This window comes from Tasmannia lanceolata, unplaced genomic scaffold (genome assembly GCF_043159265.1).
Source record: "Tasmannia lanceolata isolate RefF3 unplaced genomic scaffold, GAP_Taslan_0.1 ptg000002l, whole genome shotgun sequence".
NCBI lineage: Eukaryota > Viridiplantae > Streptophyta > Magnoliopsida > Canellales > Winteraceae > Tasmannia > Tasmannia lanceolata.
In genome coordinates, this window is record NW_027518679.1 from 56,324,584 (window position 1) to 56,346,264 (window position 21,681).

Below are 21,681 nucleotides of genomic sequence, written 5' to 3' on the forward strand. Positions count from 1 at the left end.
ACTGCTTCGATAAGTTTATCATGAATAAACCCTCATGATTACCAAACCCTGTTGTAAATGGCAACCTTCAAAACCCTTCTATGGAGTTTTTCAAGTTAGAAAAGTCTTGAGGAAGAAGATGGTGGTCGGTGAGAAGGTAATAAGTGCATAGGGATAGGTGCAAAAAGGTGAAGAGAAAAAAGAGGTAGGAAGGGTATATTTGTCCTAAAAGCCATCTTCTCTCATCTGACAAAACCTTTTTTATAAATTTCAAATTAATACCCTTTGTTCACAATTTCGCATAAACTTTGTATTTTTTTAATAATTTTCCCTATAAATAACCTTTTTGACAGCTCTTTGATTACTAAAAGACAAGATGGTTTGTGAAAGGGAAGTGATATATCCGCCTCTTTTGTGGCAATCAGCCCGCACCTATGCAGTCATCGATTCACTGCTGCTGGGTGTCCCTTGTAATCAAAAGGGGCGGATATATCACTTCCCTTAGTGAAAATATCAAAATAAGGTCGTGCTGATATTATTTCCCTATATTTAATTAATTTAAATTAAATTCAAAAAAGTTCCTTTTCCGTCCTTTTTCTCACACTCTCTGCCATACTCGTGTAATAATATCTCAGAAAAGATCGAGAATGCTTCCAGAATCCAGCTTCTCCATAAATTCACTTTTCCCGCTAGGGTTAGGGTTTCGTTCTCTCGATCAATCACTTAAATCACTCCGTCTGTTTCTCCACAAATCTCCTCTGATTTTCCTAAATCTAGCTGGAAAATAGTCTATTTCTTCTAGTTTAGGGTTTCTCTCCATTGATTCAGCATTTTAATTGGAGTATTTGAGGGAGGAAATGGATCTTCAGGTCGCTCTGAAAAAGAAGACGATCATTTCTCGGAGCTGGATTTTACTAGATAGCACAGGTGAGGGAACGATCTTGGACGTGGACAAGTATGCGATTATGCATCGAGTTCAGATTCACGCGAGAGATCTAAGGATCCTCGATCCATTGTTATCATATCCTTCAACGATCCTTGGTCGTGAGAGAGCAATTGTTCTCAATTTGGAGGTGAATTTTCGTTTTCTATCTCTTGTTTTCGTTTTGATTCTTGGTTACGAATTTGTTTTGATTTTTGGTGTAATTTTTGTCTGTGTTTGGCAATCAGCATATCAAGGCGATAATCACTGCAGAAGAGGTAAGCTGCCAATCACATTTTGTTATTATGTAAATAGGCTACTGATCTTGGCGCTACGATGTTTTGATAATTGCACAAACTCTGCTTGTCTTTTCTCTTTTAATTGGCTTGGGATAGCTTTTTGGAAACTCTCATAACTTTTGACAGCTCTTTAAATATTAAAAGACAATATGAGTTATTGCAATTATCAAAACATTGTGGTGCGAATGTCAGTAGTTTATAAATAATATTATTAATATAATATCTGTTAATGTACTTTTTCTTCTTGTAATTGTAATATTGCCGGCTTTGAATAGCTATAAAAAAAGAGTAGTTTCTGCAATTCCCATTTTGTATTTTCTAGACTGAATTTACTTGACAAGAGTAATTTCTGAATTGAATTTTCTTTTACAATTGATACGCTTTTTCTTAATTTGGAGATTTTGATACCATAGATCAGTGATGGCAGCCGGCTGTAAACTTTGCCACTCTTCTATGAAATGAAGCCGACCCCAACTAGTTTGGGACAAAGGCTTAGTTGAGTTGAGTTGAGATCAGTGATGGCAGATTAGTGACTTGATAAAGTATGAAGTGTGTACTGCATCCGGTAGTGAAAATCTAGGGGTTGGTAAGTGACAAGACCTTGTACCATCCTAGGCAGGGGCAGGTAGTGGTTGGTGAGCAAGGTAACATCGTACAGTCCCACGAATAGTGAGCGTGGTGCCACACGATCACTAGGGTGATTGTCCTTAGATGAGAACCATAAAGTCCTTGGTCGAATCTGGCCTTCGGACCTTCCGTGTGGAGGCAGTCGACTTTAGGTAGCTAGTAAGAGTGGTCGTGGCGCCATAATGCTACGCATTCGGCCTCTTGGCTTTGGGATTCTTCGGGGTAATCCGACTAGCTCAAGCGTCCGTGGATCCGCCCATATGTTGCTATCTCGCGGGCCACTCGATTTTACCCCCAACATTTACTAAGGCCTATTAGTGATTAAAGAGAAAATAAGTAAAAAGAAAAGACTAGAAATTACATTTTCTAAAGTCATAATCTAGGGTTTTATTGACTTCATAGAGAGGTTGACACTTTTTCTTGAGGTAAGTGCTTCACTCAGGAGGTTTATGCCTTGCGTGCATTACAATTCAACCTTATGAGACACCCCTCGAATTTTTTACGATTCAGTAAGAAATGTTTAGTGTGCTGCAAAGGAAAAGGGATTTTTGGGGAAAGCCTTCCGCTGTTCTTTTAGAACAAAACTTTGATGGCAGTAATAAATTGTTTAAATTAAGATGATTCTACTCGTTAAAAGTGGGAAGAAGAAGATAGATTAAAAAAAATTTAATTAAGATGTAGCTAATTCTGCTACAGTACTACAAACAAGAATAAGAAGTAGAACCAGAAAAAAAATGGAAAAAAAAGAATGTAGCTAAAATTAAGATGAAGCTAAATCTACTACAGACAGAAAATGGATAAAAGAATGTAGCTATTGTTTCCAATTTATTGATTTACCTCTTTTGGACTAGGTACTGCTTCGAGATCCCCTAGAAGATAATGTTATTCCCATCGTTGAGGAACTCCGCAGGCGTTTGCCGCCTGAAAATACTATTCCCCAAGCACAAGGGGATGGGAGTGAACACTTGAGTGGGCAACATGATGTTGAAGCAGGCGAAGATGGTAATGATGCCTTCTTGGCATTTTCCTGTGGTGTTAGTTCTACCGACTTATTTTTGATGTTCAAATTAGTTTTGTAATTTTTTTTTTGGAAAGCAAATCCTTTGCTTGTTAGCATGACCATCTCTTTCTCTCTCTTTAGATGTGAGAACCAATTCTGAATATTTTCATCTACACATGCGATTGTTTGATACCCTGACGGTTCTGCGTCATGTAATGTAGAGTCCCCATTTGAATTCCGTGCCCTGGAGGTAGCTTTGGAAGCCATTTGCAGTTTTCTTGATGCGCGTACCACAGAATTGGAGACTGCTGCTTACCCAGCTTTAGATGAGCTGACCTCCAAGGTAAATTGAATTTTCTTTTCTTTCTTTTTTTCCAGTCGTTTCATTCTATTCTGTTGATATAGTTGAATAATGAAGTTGACTGGTGATTTAGTAACATAGTAGAGATTTATTTTTAATGTTTTTTGCATGTGTCTTAGATAAGTATCTCTCTTTTGACATTTCTGGGGGTTAATCTGTATATGTTAAATTTTAATTATAGTCAATGAAGTGCAAAATGTGCAACGTAAATGACCCAATACTAATTTTGATGCACTGCCAAGCCACACCGTTCCCATCCCCTACACCTATTGAGTGCATTTTTTTTCTAGCGTATACTAATTTTGATGCACTTCCAAGCCACACTCCCTTCCCATCCCCTACACCTATTGAGTGCATTTATTTCCTATCTTTTCTTGAATAATTTACTTTTTCCCAACTCTGATCCGCACTAGATTATTCACTACCGGAGATCCTAGAAACTTGTGAGATAGTGCTTGAGTTTACAATGGCAATCACGAATGAGTAATGGATTGAGCATGTTGTAATAGCTACACACACTGAATTCCAGTTTGATTATCTCGAAACACTAGACACTCTTACTAACAGCTACTTGAATCCATCGGCAGTTGGCATTATGAAGTGTGTTTCATATAATCTTATTAGCACATGGAATATTGACCTCATCTGTCTTGCTACTTGTTTCTCTATTCATGACTAACATAATGATGATTGAAATTCAATTACTTTCCTTTTACACACATGAATATTAGAGATTTTATCACGTCTATCTGTGTTGGAGATAAATATGTTATGTATATTATAAATATTTATACATTAGATATTAGTTTATGCTTATTTTTACTCTCTTCTATTAGTGATCAACTGTTCATCCGCTCTGACACTCTTTTTTTATTTCTGTCAAAAAATCCCTTTTTTGTTCTGATTTTATATAACCTGCTTGCCATCGACTACAATAATGTGCAGATCAGTAGTCGTAACTTGGATAGGGTTCGGAAGTTAAAGAGTGCAATGACAAGGTTGACAGCTCGGGTTCAAAAGGTATAATTTTGCCTTTTAACGAGACCTGTTCCATTTTGTTTTGATATGTAGTTTCATATGCATTGTGTACTCAAATGTGTTGAAACTATGGTGTATTTTTTTTTTTTTTGACTCGAGCTTTTTGGTTACAGTTTTCTTAGTGGTTTGCCCATAAAATAACATGGGAAAATTCCTTGACTTTTCTAAATATCAATGAAAAGTTGATGCTCAATCTTGGTGGCTTGGTGCAGTATATTCATGAGTCATCTAAGCAATATTTCACTAAGTGGTGCATATATTTCAAAACCTCCACAAATCATAACCCTAACCATAACCCATAATCCTAACCATAATCCTACCTATAACCTACAGAATGAATGGGTTGGATGAGTCAAACAACTATGGGAGATGGTGTATTTAGAGGGCTACTCAGGCTGCACGATACCTCAGAAACCTTTTCCTATATATATATATATATATATGGTTTCTGGGAAAAGTGTACTAGTAGTCTGGGCCCATGCTATGCATGGGAGTAAAATGGTGGGCTCCACACAATCAAACATTAGGTGTCAAATGATGGGCCTCGCCCTAATTCATGGGGTTGGGTAGAAATAGTAGACGCCACCTCATAATAACGTTAGGAGATAAATGGTAGGCCCCATCCTGAGAATTGGTTTGGGTATAGATGGTGGCCTCCATCCCATCAATTTGAGGTATAATTGGTGGGCCCCACCCATGCTGGGAATGGTCATAAATTGTTGTGCCCCACCCCATCATTGCATGTGGTGTAAAATAGTGGGCCGGTAGATTTGGTGAAGCCATCAGATTAGTGTAAAATAGGGGCCCTTACCATGCTATGCTTAGGTATAATGTTGGCCCCTTCACTATCAAAATGAAACATTAGGCATAAAGAAAAGTTTTTCGAAGAAAACCTTTTCTTGGAAAAGGCGAATGACAAAATGGAAAGTTACGTGCTTGGTATACATTATAGATAGATAGATAGATAGATAGATAGATAGATGTGTGTGTGTGTGTGATGGAAAATTACGTGCTTAGTATATATTGTAGATAGATAGATAGATAGATGTTAAAAAACGCGGCTGCGGGTCAAAACATGTAGCTTCTAGCTTTTCTAGTTAGTAGTAGAGTTCTTTTAGGACTTTTTCTTCCGCCTTCTTTAAAGGGCCTTTTATGGGACGGCCAGGATGGCTTTATTTTTCTTTTTTTGGCTTGAAGTTAATGAAAAATACACCAAGGAATATGGGACGAATTCCTACTCCACATCTTTCATATATATGAGGAATAAGATTGTGCGGTCGACCGCACCAAGCTTAGGTGCGGTCGAGGGCCCCATGTGATTGGGGCGCTTAAGCTCACCATAAGTTTGGTGAGCTTAAGCTCACCAACACTTTCCTCTCTCTCTCTCTCTATATATATATATATATATATATATATATATATATATATATATATATATATATATATATATATATATATATATATATATGGGGAAAGTGATTGTGAGCGGCCCCTCATATAAGCTTATATGAGGTGACCGCTAAAAACATGGCGGGCCCACATTTTTGGGGTGATCCGAACCGGTCATTTGATAGGCCCTGACATAGATAAGGTGTGCCCAAAAAATCAGCTCCATAGGATCATCTCAACCCTTAGAACCATGGAGGTGAAAGAGGGGAAAATGGGTGGGTATAAATTTGCCCACTTACCCGTCCAATTTCCCCTCTTTCACCTCCACAGTACGAAGGGTTGGGATGATCCTATGGAGCTGAGTTTTTGGGCACCCCCTATCTATGTCAGGGCCTATCAAATGACCGGTTCGGATCACCCAAAAAATGTGGGTCCCACCATGTTTTTAGCGGTCACCTCATATAAGCTTATATGAGGGGCCGCTCACAATCACTTTCCCCTATATATATATATATATATATATATATATATATATATATATATATATATATGTTGAAGGTGTGCATGCGTAAGCTATTGTGGGGTTTTGTTCTCTTGTACGTACCAACGTTCGGAGAATCTTTTAGAGATGACTGGCTTGGAAATAGAAGAGAACTTAATTGGACGCGATCCGTTTGAAAAGATCCAGTCCATCTAATATCAAATATCAGATCAAGCGGTATCAGAGCAAGGTTCCACCATCACCCTGGTACTATAAACAATGGTGAAAGCTCGTGTTTCGCGACAACAAGCAGTTAGAGAAGACGGCCCAGTACCTGTACCCTTCATGTTTTCTGTTACTTTCCCCATTGTTTCTGTATTGTTTTTTTGCTTCCAGCATTTTCTCTTTTTAGACCCCTCACTTCCCTCATCTGCTTCCTGCATTGCTTCTTGTATTTGTGTCCTACTCTAGAAACAACGCTTTAGACACACCTATCTCTAGTAAAAAAAACCCCGTTCCATCCATGCTGTACACATTATTCCGTCTGAAATTTTTTGAAGTTCTAGTAGAGTCTTCTCCTTCACGGCGATGTGAACTTGAGTGGAGTCTACAAAATGGAAATACGATTGTACTGTGTAATGCGCCTGGAATATTTCAATCATGGGATAGTATAGAACCGGGAGCTACAGTTGTTTGTGGATCGTTTACCCTTTTGCCTTCAGTAGTTTGATGTTTTTGTTGAACTGGGCAGAGGTCAATCCCCATAATGGGGTACTTCATTGGGTTGTGCCATCTGGTATTGAAGATGTCAGCATTCATAATAATGTGCACATGCCTCAAACATGTTCCATGGTTCCCTGACTTGCTTTAATGCTTTTGGTAGGACACACAGAATCCACCAGTGTGTTTCAAGCAGTGCGTGGTTCCTCTTTCTTTCCTCACAGCAAAATTCAAATCTTATTAGACAAAGATATACTCAATCGGAGTTTAGATGGCATGCCAAATAGTTTTGGCATAGGATGGGGTGAGGTGAGATTGATGAGATACTTCTTTTTATGGTACTAGAAAAGGTTCAAACAGACACTTCTAGGACCTTTAAATATTTTTCAAAAACACCTTATCAATGTACAATACCTATTTCCAACATGCATTAGATAAAAGTATATACAAATGCATAGTATCTTCCCACATTATAGAAAACCTATTTCCAACATGCATTAGATAAAAAAGGTGGGGGTGGCACCAATTGAGGAGAAGATGAGAGAGCACCACTTAAGATGGTTTGGGCATATCCAATGTAGGCCTTTGGATGCTTTAGTGAGAAGAAGTGACTCTTGCCAAGTTGATGGAGTAAAAAGAGGTAGGGGCAGACCGAAACAACTTGGGTAGAAACAGCGAGGAAAGACTTGAGGGCTAGGAACATAACAGAGAACATGACCTTGGATAGGATAGAATGGAAGAAAATGATCCACGTAGATTAACTCAAGTAGTGTCAGGATTAGACTTAGTCAATTTGAGCTGGATAGATCCTTTCACCTACTTCATGAAAATTTTCTAAAGGATTCATTAGCCGACCCCAACTAGTTTGGGACAAAGGCCTAGTTGAGTTGAGTATTAGATAAAAATATATAGAAATGCATAGTATCTTTCCACATTATAGAACGCTGAATTATTTACTATATAATATCCTTTCCTAACACTTTCCATCCAGTTTCAGAAATTGTAGCTAATTGAAGTTCTGTTATTTTTCTGGTGGCCTTAGTTCTTTGAATGGATTCTGAAATTGTAGTACCATGTTTAGGTGAAATATTTACTCTGTTGGATGGTGTTTTGTGTCGCAACTATGAAGTTGCATGTTCAATCCAGCTTACCTACCGAACACACATCATATTTAGGTGCAGTGGAAACATACTTCCAACCTGAAACTTCGTTCTTACAGAATTACCTTAAAGATCTATCCTCCGGAAAGTTATGGGGCCGAGCCTTACATCTTCAATTAGATATTCTTGATTTCCTTTTATTGCAAATCTTAGATAAGGAGCTTGACCAGGATGCATATATATACCTATTGCATGTGTTTTGACATGGTATTTAGTTATATGAAAGGTATGCTTACTGGTTACCAAATGTTCAACTATGCTTTTCAGTGAATTTTACTGTTGAAGATATAGCTCTATTCTTTGTGGATGGAAACGTCACTACATTTTTGATGCTTGGGAGTGAAAAATGAAGCTCTAGTACTATTGCTTGATGATATACAACGGAAACAATTAGGGACTGAAATTTTGTTCACATACTTACCTTAAATATTATGTTTGCAATCCAAGCATTGCTTCCATCCATGATCTGCCCCAGTTCTTTTTTTACATTTTCAACATCTATAAAGTAGATGGCTGTTCATATGTATGTTTCCTTGTATTTTTAGATGCTTGTTTATGAACAAATGTGTAGCGCTTTGCAGGTAAGGGATGAGCTTGAACAACTTCTGGATGATGATGATGATATGGCAGACCTTTACTTGTCAAGAAAACTGGCCGGGGCATCTTCACCTGTTAGTGGCTCTGGTGTACCCAACTGGTTCCCAGACTCTCCAACTATAGGCTCGAAGATTTCTAGAGCAAGCAGGGCAAGTGTGGCAACGGTTCACGGAAATGAGAACGATGTTGAGGAGCTTGAAATGTTACTCGAGGTTCTAATAGTAAACCGACTTGTGATAAATCTTATTCCATGAATATCAAAATATACACTGAGATGCTGTCTAACTTTGCAGGCATACTATATGCAAATTGATGGCACATTGAACAAATTATCCACGGTATGCGTTATTAAATTTATGTTCCTCATTGATAGTGATCTGTTACTATTTTTGTATGAAAAAATTGCTTACTTGAAAATGCATTTTTCTATTTTTGTAGAAAGAAATTCCAGAAATGTAATCCTTACCAATCCTTTTGGTTCTTTCTACTGTCATAATACTGGTCAGTCGTTGGATATTAGATACTTCATGAGCTATTACGTGGTTTACATGAATACTTTTCCTTGAAGAAATTATGAGCATGAAGAAGTGCAGCTGGGGGCCACCTCTTTGATTATCCAACCCTTTATCTATGGGGCCCAGTTTGAATGCATCCGTCTTAAAACCTCCCCATTAAATGACCCAAACCCTTCAAATTCTTACCTGCAAGAAGTTGGTAAGTTAACATGGTATCAGAGCCAAAGGTCTCAAGTTCAAACCTCCCGGATAGCAAAAATCCACATGCGATGGTCAGCCCAAGGTGGGACCACATGTGCCACTTTATATGTCATTCTACACATCATTTTCGAAATTAATGGCAGTCTCTCTCCCCACATGTGGATGTCTCTACATATTTGCTTCCTTCTTCTCATCTGCTTCTCATCAATTATTATAACAGCTTTTACACATTCAACACCGTGGTTCATAAATTTTTGCCACTGTGCTATTTGCCAATATGAAAAGTTGATGTGATTGATATATGTGTATTCTTGCTCAGGAAGCAATTATCACGAACTGAAATTATGTACTCCAGATTTCTTTAGAGCTACGGAAGTCTTCAAACTATTTTCATTTTTAATATGTATGTTACTAGCTTCCCTCAAAATTTGACCAATAAATTAAAAAAATTCTTTCCAGCTGCGCGAGTATATTGATGACACGGAAGATTACATTAATATCCAGGTGAATGCTTGTACATGAATTAGCTTTCTATCCCTTCTTACTTTAGTTAGGCGGAGATAATCGTTTGGATTAAGTGTAGCCATTTTTTATCTAATGTAATTTCCTTTGCTTTTCATTGCAGCTCGACAATCATCGGAATCAATTGATTCAGGTGAGGTTTCTATGGTCCTGATAATGAGTGGTCCTATTCATTCAATGATCTGGCAAATTTATTCATGAGGTGCACATTTTGAATCTGTTTTGTCTATTTGTGGCAGTTAGAGCTCTTCCTAAGTTCTGGTACTGTTTGCCTCTCTATTTATTCTTTGGTTGCTGCAGTATTTGGCATGAACATCCCATATACATGGAAAGAGAACCATGGATACACATTTAAATGGGTATGTAAATATCTTCTTTGGTGAGTTGGTCTATCTGTATTTGACCAAGAACGTGCTGTTTTTATATGTAATTGTAGCACTTATTCTTGTTTATTGTTGAACAGGTGGTTGTCCTTGCAGGACTAGCTTGCACTGTCGTTTTCGTGTTTATCACTTCGTATGCCCGCCACAAAGGTCTTGTCTGCTCTTAATACGTAATACACTTATACGAGGAGTTAGAAAATTGGCTCCACATACATGAGATAAACAAGGCAGTTTCCTTATTTCCTTGCCATCATTTGTAATCGAACCAAAAGTAGCTGCTCACCATGGTAATCCCATCATTGTTATTTTCAGGCAGTTTCTGGTTTCTCTCGGGTTCTCCCTTCTTTCTTATTTTTGAATATTTCAGATTGGAGAACAGATGCGGCAGTCATTGCTCCAAGGCATCGAGCATACTGTGGTCTGATACTCGACAGCCAAATTTATTCGATCTTAGGTGCTAAATACAGACAATTGTATGTACTAGGATGATTCAATGTTACTGTGCTAGTTCATTCTTGTTCTTTTGATGCGGAGTCATGATTCTTTCTGTCCTGATCAGTGTCAAAACTCTTCAAATTGAATACTTGATTCGCCTATTTCTGTAGTATTTGTAGTTCAGTTATCCTATGACAAGTTTGTCAAAGCATGCTGTAAAGCTCCCTATAGAGCACTGTTACTAATTATAATGAAATGTATGGAAGTGTTGAATATATTGTTTGTATAATTATGCTGTATCAATAGATGATGAGTTTTCATAATTTCTTTCCTGGGACTTACTATTGCATTGCCAAGCTTCATGTTTCAATAGATGATGAGTTTTTATAATTTCTTTCCAGGGACTTACTTTTGCATTGCCAAGCTTCATGTTTCATTTGTGCTAGTTCATTCTTGTTTTTTTTCTGCTGATTTATTTTCAGTTAGGTACAAAGGAAAAATCCTGTTGTAGAAAATGAAAACCAAGATGCAAGAATAAAGTAAAGAGACAAAGGAAAGAATGCACCAAGGTTTTTATGGTGGCCGTCCAAATCCCGGACCTATTACCCTACCAAAAATCCTTAGTGGCTTCACTAAAGGGGCTTTTTACGGGTGTAGTCCAAGCCGTTACAATTCACCACCGAGTTAGCTCCGTGCCTCGTCACTCACTCAAGGGATGTTCCAGGTGCCCTGTGGAAATGATTTTTTCGGCACAAGCTATTTGGGTCGTGGTCATGGTTTTAAATTTCGACCGATGACCGAAATTTCGGATTTTGGTGGAGACCGACACCGAAATCACCCAAAACCGAAACGGTCATTTATTTCGGCTGAAATTTTAGAATTTAGGTTGAAATATCGGTTTTTCCGAAATTTGACCCAAAAAATCTGTTTTTTTTAATATTAATTTATTATTTGCCGAAATTTAATATTGAATAAAAAATTGAATTTGAGTTTTGTACCAGATTTCGACCGAAATTTTGAAATTTCAGCATCCGAAACCAGTATCGAAACCAAAATTTTAAACCTTGGTCGTGGTAGCTCCACGCTTTATCACTTGCCCTACCCTCCGATGTATAAGGGTTTCCATAATATGCAGATCCTCTATGGATAAGAGGGCTAGGGTCATCCTATGGAAATGATTTTTTGGGCACAACCTATTTGGGTCGTGGCCCATCCGATGATGAACAGTTTGGATCATCCTATAGTGCGGGCTATATAGTGCTTTCTGAAAAATACTTTGACTATACGGTATTGAAACTCTTAATGTTTGGTTGCTTGTAGATGGGTGGGAGATTAGAGAAGAAGAAGTCAATGGGGAGATAAAAAGCAAATTAGTCAATGGGGGAATTAGTGGTGAATCTATGACATATTGTTTGGTTGCCTTGGGAGATCTCTGGAATTTCAGATGATGTTGAAATAAAGCCACAGATTTGATTCCCCGAGAATTTCTCTTCAAAATTTCTTCGATTTGATAAAATCTGTTGAGGGAATTTTAGGAGTGCCACACGTCACCCGACAGTGGCACGACCAAGCTGGTGGTCAAAACCCTTATTTTGGTGAAAAAAGCAACCAAACATCTTTCGGCAATTCAACAGGGTAAGTTTTGCCTCTATTCTCCTCACAAAATTGCAACCAAACAGAGCATAAAGATAGATAGATAGATACTTCTGGTTAAATAAATATTATAACCCTCGTAAGTGTGAAAGAAGATAACAAAATAACCCTATATCAAGAGTAAATGTTTGAATGAATAGCTATTTATCTCTAGACCCAATGGATGCAATAATACACAGTTGAAGGAGAGACTCAGGTCCAAGAAAGGCGATCCCCAATCTTCCAAAAAAACTGATGCGTGTGCTTTAAATTTAACACTTAAATAAATAAGGGTATTTTTGTCATTTAAGTTAATTTTTAATTAGTAAAGCTGAACCCTGTGAGACGAAGTCTTTTACAAAACGTGCTAAAGAAAAGTAGTCAAATAATATATGACAATTCAGTCCATTTCCTATCCTTTCGTCTTTTGCAAATTCAAGAGACCGTATTTGACCACGTTTTAAATGGGGAGTAGAAGGAATCCCTCGAAGCCCAACAACTCTGAGGTCTCGGTCTTCCTATAAAAAGGCCGTTGTAAGAGTCGTTAAAACTAAAATTTAAATTTCCCGGGTATTAGATAGAGAGCAAAGAACAAGAAGCCCAAAAGCCATGGATCTTTTTTTCCAAGATGAGATACTGTTTGATACACTTTGGCCAGAGATTCACCAAATCCAAACTGATAAACCAGAAGCTAGACAAAGCGCTTTCGTACCCTACACAAGACCCAGTGATGAATTTTCCCTTGAGAATTGGAATTCTAAGCCCAATCGTCCGAACTTGATTAAGAGAGCTATTGAGATCTTGAGAACTATCCAAGCTAACAGATTCAGAAATAAGGAGCCAAAGAACAATAGATGTTACAGACATATGATGAGTGAGAGACAGAGGAGAGACAAGATGAGAAAGAGCTATTCAGATTTACATTCGATGCTGCCCCCTGGAACCAAGGTATGTTATCCTGCTCTGTTGTAGAGATTTTCTTTTACTGTGATTTAGTTGTTCTTGACCAGAATTTAATGGGACTTTTGTAAATTATGCAATGTAACAGAACATTTATCTTTGTTTATTGGATTGTTGAAGATTAATTCAATAATTCACAAGATTTCTGGAGAGAGAAAGAAAAAAAGACCTTTAATTAATTAGTCTTCTGCAATTTACCTTACGTTTTCACAAAGAATTTCATCCCTTTCTGAAAAATCTCATCAGAATTTCGGTAATGATTTCAACACAACCATGTTTTAATAATTACACTAACTCTTCCTGTCTTTTATTATTTAAAGGACAGTTCCAAAAAAGCTCTCCCAAGCCACTTAACAAAGAAAAGACGAGCTCAGTTAGTGAAATTATTAAAACATGGTTGTGCCGATGTCATTTCCCTTTCAGTAATTATTAGCTATTTTTTTAAAAAAAATTGATGCTTTTTTTGTTAATTCTACATTGGAAGAAAAGCATCAGCAAAGATATGGATAATGTATGGGAGAATTTTGTTTTGTTTTTTTGAGGATTTATAAATTTGAATGATTTTACCTTTAATTTGTTTGCTTCATCTTCTTGCAGGCTGATAAGAAATCAGTTGTTCAAATGACAGCCATTCAATTGCAAAAACTTCAGGGCTTAAAGGAGGATTTACAGCGCCGACAGAATGAGCTTGTGGCAATATTAGCTAGGGATACAGAGAAAGTGGAGGTAGATAAAATTAATTTAAGGGTGGTAAATCCAACAAGTTCAATTGATTCCATGATTGGAGTTCTTAAATGCTTGAAGAACAAGAATGTGAAAGCGGCAACAATCAGTTCAAACTGTTCTAATCAGGAGCTTTCAGCATCAATTGAAATTGAGAAAAGGGTTGGTACAATAATCAATTTTCAGCTTTTCAGATTCTTTACTCTGAGTAATTATAACTCATCGCGATACAAATTTTGGTGATTTAACAGATTTTTTTTCTTGAGGCTCCGTTTCTTTTGACGTAAAATGGGCGTAAATTTTATTTTGCGCCCATTCTACCACTTAAAAGTGGGCATAAAATTTGTTTTAAGCCCATTTTACGACGAAAGAAATTAAGAAACAGAGATTAAGAAGAAATTGCCTCCTGAAATTTTATCTTAAATAGCCTCTGAGAAATCACATTACAATGTTAAAACTTTCGTATATAACTGTTCTTCAATACCTGATTTTCTTTCAAAACAGATAAAAGGAGAAGTTGTTCTTCAGAGACTCAAAAAACTGAGAAATTATATGATGGGTAGCTGTAGAAACCAGTATTTTTCAAAAAGTACGGTATGGCCCACTCCATAGATCATCCAAACCGCCCATTTGTTGGGCCACAACATAAACAGGTTGTGCCCCAAAAATCATTGCCATAGCATGATCCTAATCCTCCAGTATATAGAGAGTTTGGATCATCCTATGGATTGGGTTGTACTGTCTGTACTTTTTGAAAAATATGGTTTTGTACGCTACCCATGAAATGCCCTAGCCCAAGGACGCTTCGGTCAAAATTTTCTATTAAGGGCAATTTGGCAATCATGCACACAATTAGGGTAAAAAAAAGGGAAATGATATCACCACTACTATTTTGATATCACACTCTTCACTTTATTAAAAGGTATGGTATGGCCCGCACCATAGGATGATCTAAACCGTCCATTAGAAGGGCCACAGCCTAACTAGGTTGTGCCCGAAAAATCATTTCCATAACCCCCTAATATTCAGTTCCTCTATAGGTCGGAGGGTTAACATCAACCTATGGAAATGATTTTTGGGGCACAACCTATTTAGGCTGTGGCCAATCTGACGGACGGTTTGGATCATCCTATGATGCGGGTCATACCGTACTTTTTAATAAAGTGAGGAGTGTGATCATCAAAATACGGTCGTGGTGATATCATTTCCCACAAAAAAAAGAAAAGAAAAAAAAAAGCCTTATCTTTTCTGTTTATGGTAGGGTAGAAAATAAGAATTTTTAGCTTGTTCTGGTTGGAAATTTTTTTGCATTTTTATTTTAATAATCTCATCAATTTGTTTATAATTTGGGATTTTCTCTTCTGAAAAGATGGCAACGACCGAGGTGGCGAAAGCGGTGGAGAACGCCCTGATGGAAGTTGAGAGGAAGTAACGTTTCTGATTTCCACGAAGCAGCTGCATACAAGAATTTAAATTCATGGGAAGGACACGTGGCATAACCAGGGTCACTGGCGCCAGTTTTGACTGTTGGCAAGTCTCCGTAAAAGTAGTGACGTGGTTGATGGGCCCACTTGTGTTTTTCACTTCCATTTTTCATGAGACTCTTGTTGGAATGTGCTTAGGAAGACTTCCAAGTGCTGGGTTAAACCAGATCTTTTGACATGTGCTAAACACGAAAAAAAAGGGAAATGATATCAACATAACATTGTTTTAATAATTGCACAAACCCAGCTTGTTTTTTCCTTTTAATTGGCTTGTGAGTATGGTTTTAAATTTCGACCGAAATCCGAAATTCGGTAGGGACCGAAACTGAAATTTTCCGAAATTCATTTTTTCGCCATTTACCAAATTTTGTACCGAAATTTCGATTTAATGGCATTATTTATTTTTAAAAAAAGTGTTAAAAAATTTCGGCAGAAATTTTGGAATTTCGGACCGAAAATTTGAAATTTGGGTCGGGAATTTGGAACCAAATAACCAAATTTCAGTTTTCGGTGGTGTCCGAAACGGTTACCGAAACCGACATTTTAAACCATTCTTGTGAGAACTTTATGGGAACTGTAATGACTTTTGACGACTCTTTAAATAATAAAAGACTTGACGAATTATTTCAAATATCAAAGCCGCATGGTTGTCCTGATATCATTCCCAAAAAACAGTGCTACTATGTAGTGCAGATATCTGTCCCCTAATTTTTATTATTCGAAGGTCCAAACCATTATGTTGTTGGGCCATAATGTTACTAGATTGTGCCCCAAAAATCGGCTCCATTGGATGTTCCTAACCCTTTAATCTATGGATTAACTACACCATATAGAAATCTCTATAGATAGAAGAGTTATGATCATCCAATGGAGATTATTTTTCCTAGTGCGATGCATTTATGTTGGCCCTCCCAACTGAATGCTTTAGATCTTTGAACAAGGTAACCCCACTTTATTTTTATAAATTGTGTGTGCCTCCGAATATACACCATATAAGCATATGTATTAAAAAAAATCATTGCGTCCAAACCGTTCATTTAAAGAGCCCAATATAAATAAGCCTTTCCCTGAAAATCATTTCCATATGATGATCCTAACTCTCTGATGTAGACTGGGGTCAAGACAAGGAACTATTTGGCCATGAATCAAGATAAAGAAGCTACATTGGGGTTTGGAAAGCGGATCAATGACCAAGATTAGGCTTGCGACGTTGATCAAGGGCTATAATATGATCCGGTGTCAGTGTGTGTTTTGTATGTACGATACATGAATGTGTAGTAACACATCATTAATGTGTGGGCTGATGAATACATTTATGTGTGAATTGCAGGTACTAAAGCAAGCATATTTTATATTTAGAGTAGTGCGACTAAGGTATTTTCTATGTTTTTAGTGTTTCAGTGGCATTTCTGAATTTTCAAAGAAAAATGGAGCTAAAGAGATGAAAATTCAAAGAAAATTGCTATTCACACATTTACCTCTCTTATGTTCACATCAATGGGCCGATTGTGGGTGTTATAAAGTGGATGGCTCGGATAATCTATGGACATGATTTAGAAGGCGCACTAGATTACCATCATGGCCCACTAAATGGACAGTTTAGATCATCTAGTGCTGGAAATTATGGCTTATCAATCGGATGGTGTGGATAGCCATATGGACATAATTTAATGGGAGTAACCCGTCTACGCCGCGGCCCCATCAATTGAACAATTTGGATCATCCTATGAAAATAACTAAGGGTACAATGAGGCATTATATGGATGGTTCGGTTAAGGAGTGGAGACAACTAGCAGTGGTTATTCCTACTAAATTCTGCCAATATAAGTGGGGTCCATTTGTTCTCAAGAAATTAAAATATTACATAGAATTTGACGATGGTGTTGGAATCACACTAACTTATCACATGGTGGTGCTAATATCAATCTGCATGATGCGCCCAAAGTCGGGAACCAATTTAGTGAGTCAAAAGAATTGAGGCTGAAATTCCAATGGGAGAGGGAGTCGGTTGATAGAAGCAACTTATTTTGAATAATTACAGTGAAGAGAGAGAAGGATATTTTGGATTGGAAATCTAGAGGTGGGGCCCACTTTGATGCCACATATATAAATAAACAAAAGCTTTATGTATGGCTAAGATTAGGCAACTCCTCTAATTGAGAAAGCCAACGTTAATATTAGTGATGAGGAAAATGGGGAAGCAATTTTCTCAAGGATGGTGGCAATTTTTAGAATCCTTCCATAGTGGCACATTACTATTTTGATCCACAAGGATTTCGCAAAGGGTGCAAAACGAATATGCAAGTAGGGGTACGAATGGCAATTTACTAAAATAAAAAAAATTGCTTCACTGATTTTTGGAAAGTGGTGGACGTGGGCCTATGCATGGAACTAGTAATAGATATAAACAATATGCATGCAATGGTGGGACCCACTTAGAATTATAAACTTTATGCATGATTCTATAATCAGCAACTATTCCCACGTATTGTTTTGGTGTGTATATATATATATATATATATATATATATATATATATATATATATATATATATATATATATATGAGAAAACGGTTCCTACACATGTGTAGAGAGTTCTCTACAGACTAGCTTAAAATACAGTGGGGGCCCACATTGTTTGGGTGATCCAAGTCATCCATTTTAAAGGCCCTCACATAGATAGGGTGTCTACAAAAAATCAGATCCATAGGATTATCTCAACCCTACGATTTGTGGAGGTAAAATGGATGTCTTTAAACCTTTACAAATTAGTCCATTTTTTGCCTCCACAGTTCGAATGGTTAGGATGATCCTATGGATCTGATTTTTTGTGGACACCCTATCTATGTGAGGGCCTTAAAAATGAATGGTTTGGATCACCCAAATAATATGGCCCCCACTGTATTTTAAGCTAGTGTGTAGATAAGTTATCTACACATATGTGTAGGAACCGTCTTCTCTCTCTCTCTCTCTCTCTCTCTCTCTCTCTCTCTCTATATATATATATATATATATATATATATATATATATAGAAAACGGTTCCTACACATATGTGTAGATAAGTTATCTACACACTAGCTTAAAACACAGTGGGGGCCACATTATTTGGGTGATCCAAACCATTCATTTTTAAGGCTCTCACATAGATATGGTGTCCACAAAAATCAGATCCATAGGATCATCCTAACCATTCGAACTGTGGAGGCAAAAAATGGACTAATTTGTGAAGGTTTAAAGACATCTATTTTACCTCCACAAATCGTAGGGTTGGGATGATCCTATGGATCTGATTTTTTGTAGACACCCTATCTATGTGAGGGCCTTTAAAATGGATGGCTTGGATCACCCAAACAATGTGGGCCCCCACTGTATTTTAAGCTAGTGTGTAGAGAACTCTCTACACATATGTGTAGGAACTGTTTTATATACATATATATATATGAGAAAAGTGTTTCTAAGCACATGCTCAATAACACATGTGGCCCACATTTTTTGGGGATCCAAAGCATTCATTTGGAAGGCCCTTCCATGGATAGGGTGTGTACAAAAAATCAGTCCTATAGGACCATCCTAACCCAATCAAAGTTGGAGTGAAATATGACAGACACTATGTGTCTATGTTTCTGCCCATTTTCCCCTCCACAAATGATAGGGTTAGGATGATCCCATATGGCTGATTTTTGGTACACACCCTATCCATGGAAGGGCCTTCCAAATGAATGCTTTGGATCCCCAAAAAATGTGGGCCACATGTGTTTTTGAGCATGTGCTTAGCAACACTATATATATATATATATATATATATATATATATACACACACAATAAGCTGGGATGAAAAGAAGAGAGTTTTTTCCATTTTTTTGAAAATCACATGAGAATTATACGTCACATTTTTTGACTTTTTTGAACAAATGCACCCATTCAACTCATATAATTTCAATCCTACGCACCCCCGCCCCCTTTATGCTTTTAACAAAGGCACCCATTAAATCATATAATTTCAATCCTACCCCCTCCTTTATGCTTTTAACAAAGGCACCCATTAAAGCCATATAATTTCGATCTTACCCCCCTCCTTTATGATTTTTTAATTAAAAAACTATAGGGTGATCTTGACCATCTGATTTAAGATAAGAGGAATTATGGAAACATCTATAGATTGGAGGGCTAGGATCGGCCTATGGAAATGATTTTTGGGGCACAACCTATTTATGTTGTGTTCCATCATATGGACGGTTTGGATCAACCTATGACGTGGTCCGTTGGTTTTTTAATAAAAAATCTGTAGGGTGATTTTAACCATCCGATTTAAGAGGAATTATGGAAACATCTATAGATTGGAGGGCTAGGATCAGCCTATGGAAATGATTTTTGGGGCACAACCTATTTATGTTGTGTTCCATCACATGGACGGTTTGGATCAACCTATGATGTGGTCCGTATAGTTCTTTGTCGGCCCGTGCATCGCACGGGTTTTTTACTAGTATATATATATATATATATATATATATATATATATATATATATAGTAGAAGAGAAAATAAGAGAATATTTTGTGGAATTACACATCACTTTTTTTTGACTTTTTTTAACAAAGGCACCAATTCAACACACATATTTTTAATCCTACCCCCTCCTTTATGCTTTTTAACAAAGGCACCGATTAAAGCCACGGAATTTTAATCCTACCCCTCCTTTATGCTTTTTTAATAAAAAAATATATGGGGTGATCTTAACCATCCGATTTAAGAGGAACAACATATTATGGAAACCTCTATAAAATTGGAAGGCTAGGATCAGCCTATGAAAATGATTTTTGGGGCACAACCTATTTATGTTGTGTTCCATCACATGGACGGTTTGGATCAACCTATGATGTGGTCCGTACAGTTCTTTGTCGGCACGGGTTTTTTACTAGTATATATATATATATATATATATATATATATATATATATATATATATATAGTAGAAGAGAAAATAAGAGAATATTTTGTGGAATTACACATCACTTTTTTTTGACTTTTTTTAACAAAGGCACCCATTCAACACACATATTTTTAATCCTACCCCCTCCTTTATGCTTTTTAACAAAGGCACCGATTAAAGCCACGGAATTTCAATCCTACCCCCCTCCTTTATGCTTTTTTAATAAAAAAATCTATGGGGTGATCTTAACTATCCGATTTAAGAGGAACAACATATTATGAAAACCTCTATAAAATTGGAAGGCTAGGATCAGCCTATGGAAATGATTTTTGGGGCACAACCTATTTATGTTGTGTTCCATCACATGGACGGTTTGGATCAACCTATGATGTGGTCCGTACAGTTCTTTGTCGGCACGGGTTTTTTACTAGTATATATATATATATATATAGTAGAAGAGAAAATAAGAGAATATTTTGTGGAATTACACATCACTTTTTTTTGACTTTTTTTAACAAAGGCACCCATTCAACACACATATTTTTAATCCTACCCCCTCCTTTATGCTTTTTAACAAAGGCACCGATTAAAGCCACGGAATTTCAATCCTACCCCCCTCCTTTATGCTTTTTTAATAAAAAAATCTATGGGGTGATCTTAACCATCCGATTTAAGAGGAACAACATATTATGGAAACCTCTATAAAATTAGAAGGCTAGGATCAGCCTATGGAAATGATTTTTGGGGCACAACCTGTTTATGTTGTGTTCCATCACATGGACGGTTTGGATCAACCTATGACGTGGTCGGTACAGTTCTTTGTCGGCACGGGTTTTTTACTAGTATATATATATATATATATATATATATATATATATATATATATATATATATATATAGTAGAAGAGAAAATAAGAGAATTTTTTGTGGAATTATACATCACTTTTTTTTTACTCTTTTTAACAAAAGCACCCATTCAACACACATATTTTTAATCCTACCCCCTCCTTTATGCTTTTTAACAAAGGCACCCATTAAAGCCACAGAATTTCAATCCTACCCCCCTCCTTTATGCTTTTTTAATAAAAAAATCTATGGGGTGATCTTAACCATCCGATTTAAGAGGAACAACATATTATGGAAACCTCTATAAGATTGGAAGGCTAGGATCAGCCTATGGAAATGATTTTTGGGGCACAACCTATTTATGTTGTGTTCCATCACATGGACGGTTTGGATCAACTTGTGATGTGGTCCGTACAGTTCTTTGTCGGCCTGTGCATCGCACGGGATTTTTTACTAGTATATATATAGCAGAAGAG

The 21,681-nt window shown here is 37.0% G+C and overlaps 2 protein-coding genes across 7 annotated transcripts; both read left to right on the forward strand.

Moving 5' to 3' along the window:
• Positions 1-561: 561 nt before the first annotated feature.
• Positions 562-10,904, forward strand: LOC143880152 (magnesium transporter MRS2-I-like). 6 transcript variants are annotated; one of them, XM_077382929.1, is made up of 12 exons: positions 565-1,052; positions 1,150-1,179; positions 2,679-2,829; positions 3,049-3,170; positions 4,134-4,208; positions 8,558-8,785; positions 8,867-8,911; positions 9,749-9,793; positions 9,915-9,944; positions 10,051-10,170; positions 10,275-10,481; positions 10,562-10,904. In XM_077382929.1, the coding sequence occupies exons 1-11, from the start codon at positions 837-839 to the stop codon at positions 10,359-10,361; spliced, it is 1,149 nt and encodes a 382-aa protein (XP_077239044.1). In that variant the 5' UTR covers positions 565-836; the 3' UTR covers positions 10,362-10,481; positions 10,562-10,904. The 6 variants fall into 6 exon arrangements, with proteins under 6 accessions (XP_077239054.1, XP_077239073.1, XP_077239080.1 ...); XM_077382939.1 differs by lacking the exon at positions 9,749-9,793 and having other exon boundaries at positions 562-1,052; XM_077382951.1 differs by lacking the exon at positions 10,562-10,904 and having other exon boundaries at positions 564-1,052; positions 10,112-10,170; positions 10,275-10,325.
• Positions 10,905-12,832: 1,928 nt separating this feature from the next.
• On the forward strand, positions 12,833-15,660 carry BHLH92 (basic helix-loop-helix (bHLH) DNA-binding superfamily protein). Its single transcript, XM_077391467.1, has 3 exons — positions 12,833-13,209; positions 13,819-14,106; positions 15,314-15,660. The coding sequence occupies exons 1-3, from the start codon at positions 12,871-12,873 to the stop codon at positions 15,374-15,376; spliced, it is 690 nt and encodes a 229-aa protein (XP_077247582.1). The 5' UTR covers positions 12,833-12,870; the 3' UTR covers positions 15,377-15,660.
• The last annotated feature ends 6,021 nt before the right edge of the window (positions 15,661-21,681 follow it).

What these genes read in the sequence shown, in the direction of transcription:
- BHLH92 (XM_077391467.1), top strand. Translation starts at nt 12,871, where the DNA reads ATGGATCTTTTTTTCCAAGATGAGATACTGTTTGATACACTTTGGCCA. An exon ending in TGCTGCCCCCTGGAACCAAG is followed by an intron (nt 13,210 to 13,818) that starts GTATGTTATCCT and finishes ATCTTCTTGCAG; the next exon opens with GCTGATAAGAAATCAGTTGT. An exon ending in CAATTGAAATTGAGAAAAGG is followed by an intron (nt 14,107 to 15,313) that starts GTTGGTACAATA and finishes TCTTCTGAAAAG; the next exon opens with ATGGCAACGACCGAGGTGGC.
- LOC143880152 (XM_077382929.1), top strand. Translation starts at nt 837, where the DNA reads ATGGATCTTCAGGTCGCTCTGAAAAAGAAGACGATCATTTCTCGGAGC. An exon ending in TGTTGAAGCAGGCGAAGATG is followed by an intron (nt 2,830 to 3,048) that starts GTAATGATGCCT and finishes CATGTAATGTAG; the next exon opens with AGTCCCCATTTGAATTCCGT. An exon ending in ATGGATACACATTTAAATGG is followed by an intron (nt 10,171 to 10,274) that starts GTATGTAAATAT and finishes ATTGTTGAACAG; the next exon opens with GTGGTTGTCCTTGCAGGACT.